The sequence below is a fragment of the Cyprinodon variegatus genome, unplaced genomic scaffold (genome assembly GCF_000732505.1).
Source record: "Cyprinodon variegatus isolate N-32 unplaced genomic scaffold, C_variegatus-1.0 Scaffold183, whole genome shotgun sequence".
NCBI lineage: Eukaryota > Metazoa > Chordata > Actinopteri > Cyprinodontiformes > Cyprinodontidae > Cyprinodon > Cyprinodon variegatus.
The window spans coordinates 45,509-46,538 of record NW_015150636.1 but is presented as its reverse complement, the minus strand read 5'-3'; the positions used below and the strand labels follow the sequence as shown (position 1 = coordinate 46,538).

The 1,030-nt window shown below is 41.1% G+C and overlaps 1 protein-coding gene across 1 annotated transcript in view; it reads right to left on the bottom strand.

Annotated features, from left to right (window-relative positions):
* Window positions 1-531, bottom strand: part of LOC107087421 (tripartite motif-containing protein 16-like) — a 97,459-nt gene extending 96,928 nt beyond the window's left edge. Inside the window, exon 1 of the mRNA XM_015378991.1 lies at window positions 31-531. Coding sequence (XP_015234477.1) covers window positions 31-531 — 501 coding nt within the window. The remainder of the gene's footprint in view (window positions 1-30) is intronic.
* Between the last annotated feature and the right edge of the window lie 499 nt (window positions 532-1,030).

Sequence of the window (1,030 nt, the reverse complement as noted above, 5' to 3'; positions counted from 1 at the left end):
GCAGAGATAACAGATACACTGCTGATCAGTACGACAGAAGATCTTCATCACCTCATCATGACGAGAGCAGATGTTCTCCTGGAGCTTCTTAGAGGGGTCCACCAGCTTGTGCTTCTTTAATGGTGGAGCATCATAGTGAGGTTGGAGGTGATCCTCACAGTAGGAAGCAGGACAGGATAAACAGGACTTGACAGCTTTCCTTTTCCTCCCAGTGCAGACATCACAGGCCACATCTTCAGGTCCAGAATAATGGTGATCAACTACAGCAGCTTGGTGTCTTGATGTCTTCTTTAGATCCATCACCAACTTTGACAACAAGAGGTTTTTTGATAGTGCAGGCCTTTGCCTGAAAGTTGCTCTGCATTGAGGGCAGCTATAGATCCTCCTCTGATGTTCTCCATCCCAGCGGGCTTTAATGCAGTTCATACAGTAGCTGTGTCCACAGGGAATAGTCACTGGATTCTTCAGTAGATCCAAACAGATGGAACAGGAGAATTCCTGTCGGTTCAGCTGATCTCCTCTCTTAGCCATTTTACCTCTCAGTAATAGAGATCTGCGAGTTTTATATACTCAGTACTGACACTACCTTAAACACGTCACTGCAGGCAAAGTTACTGGTTACACCCACTGTTAATCTAAACAGTCAGTGTAACCAGGAAACATATTTAACTGCATTTGTTTTCTGTTTGCTTTCCTTACAAGTCCAGAGATCAGAGGGCCTGAAACTAATAGAGAACAGAAACCATCAGTTGAATCTGACTCACATTTCTATTTCACTACTGAAACTCCAAGTTCATTGTGCTGACCTAATAAAAAAGTAATGTACTTTTCAATAAATAGTTAATACTGAGAGTAATAATGCATTGCTCTCATTTGAATTTGTTTTCAAACAATCTTACGCTGTTCATCTTTTGCATTAATTTTGGTTTTCATTATTTTCGTTTTAATGAGTCTACTGTCAGGGATCTGCAGTTTTTGTGTATGACTGTCTACATTTTTGATCCTTAGGAGGATAAGCTTGAGTTGTGTG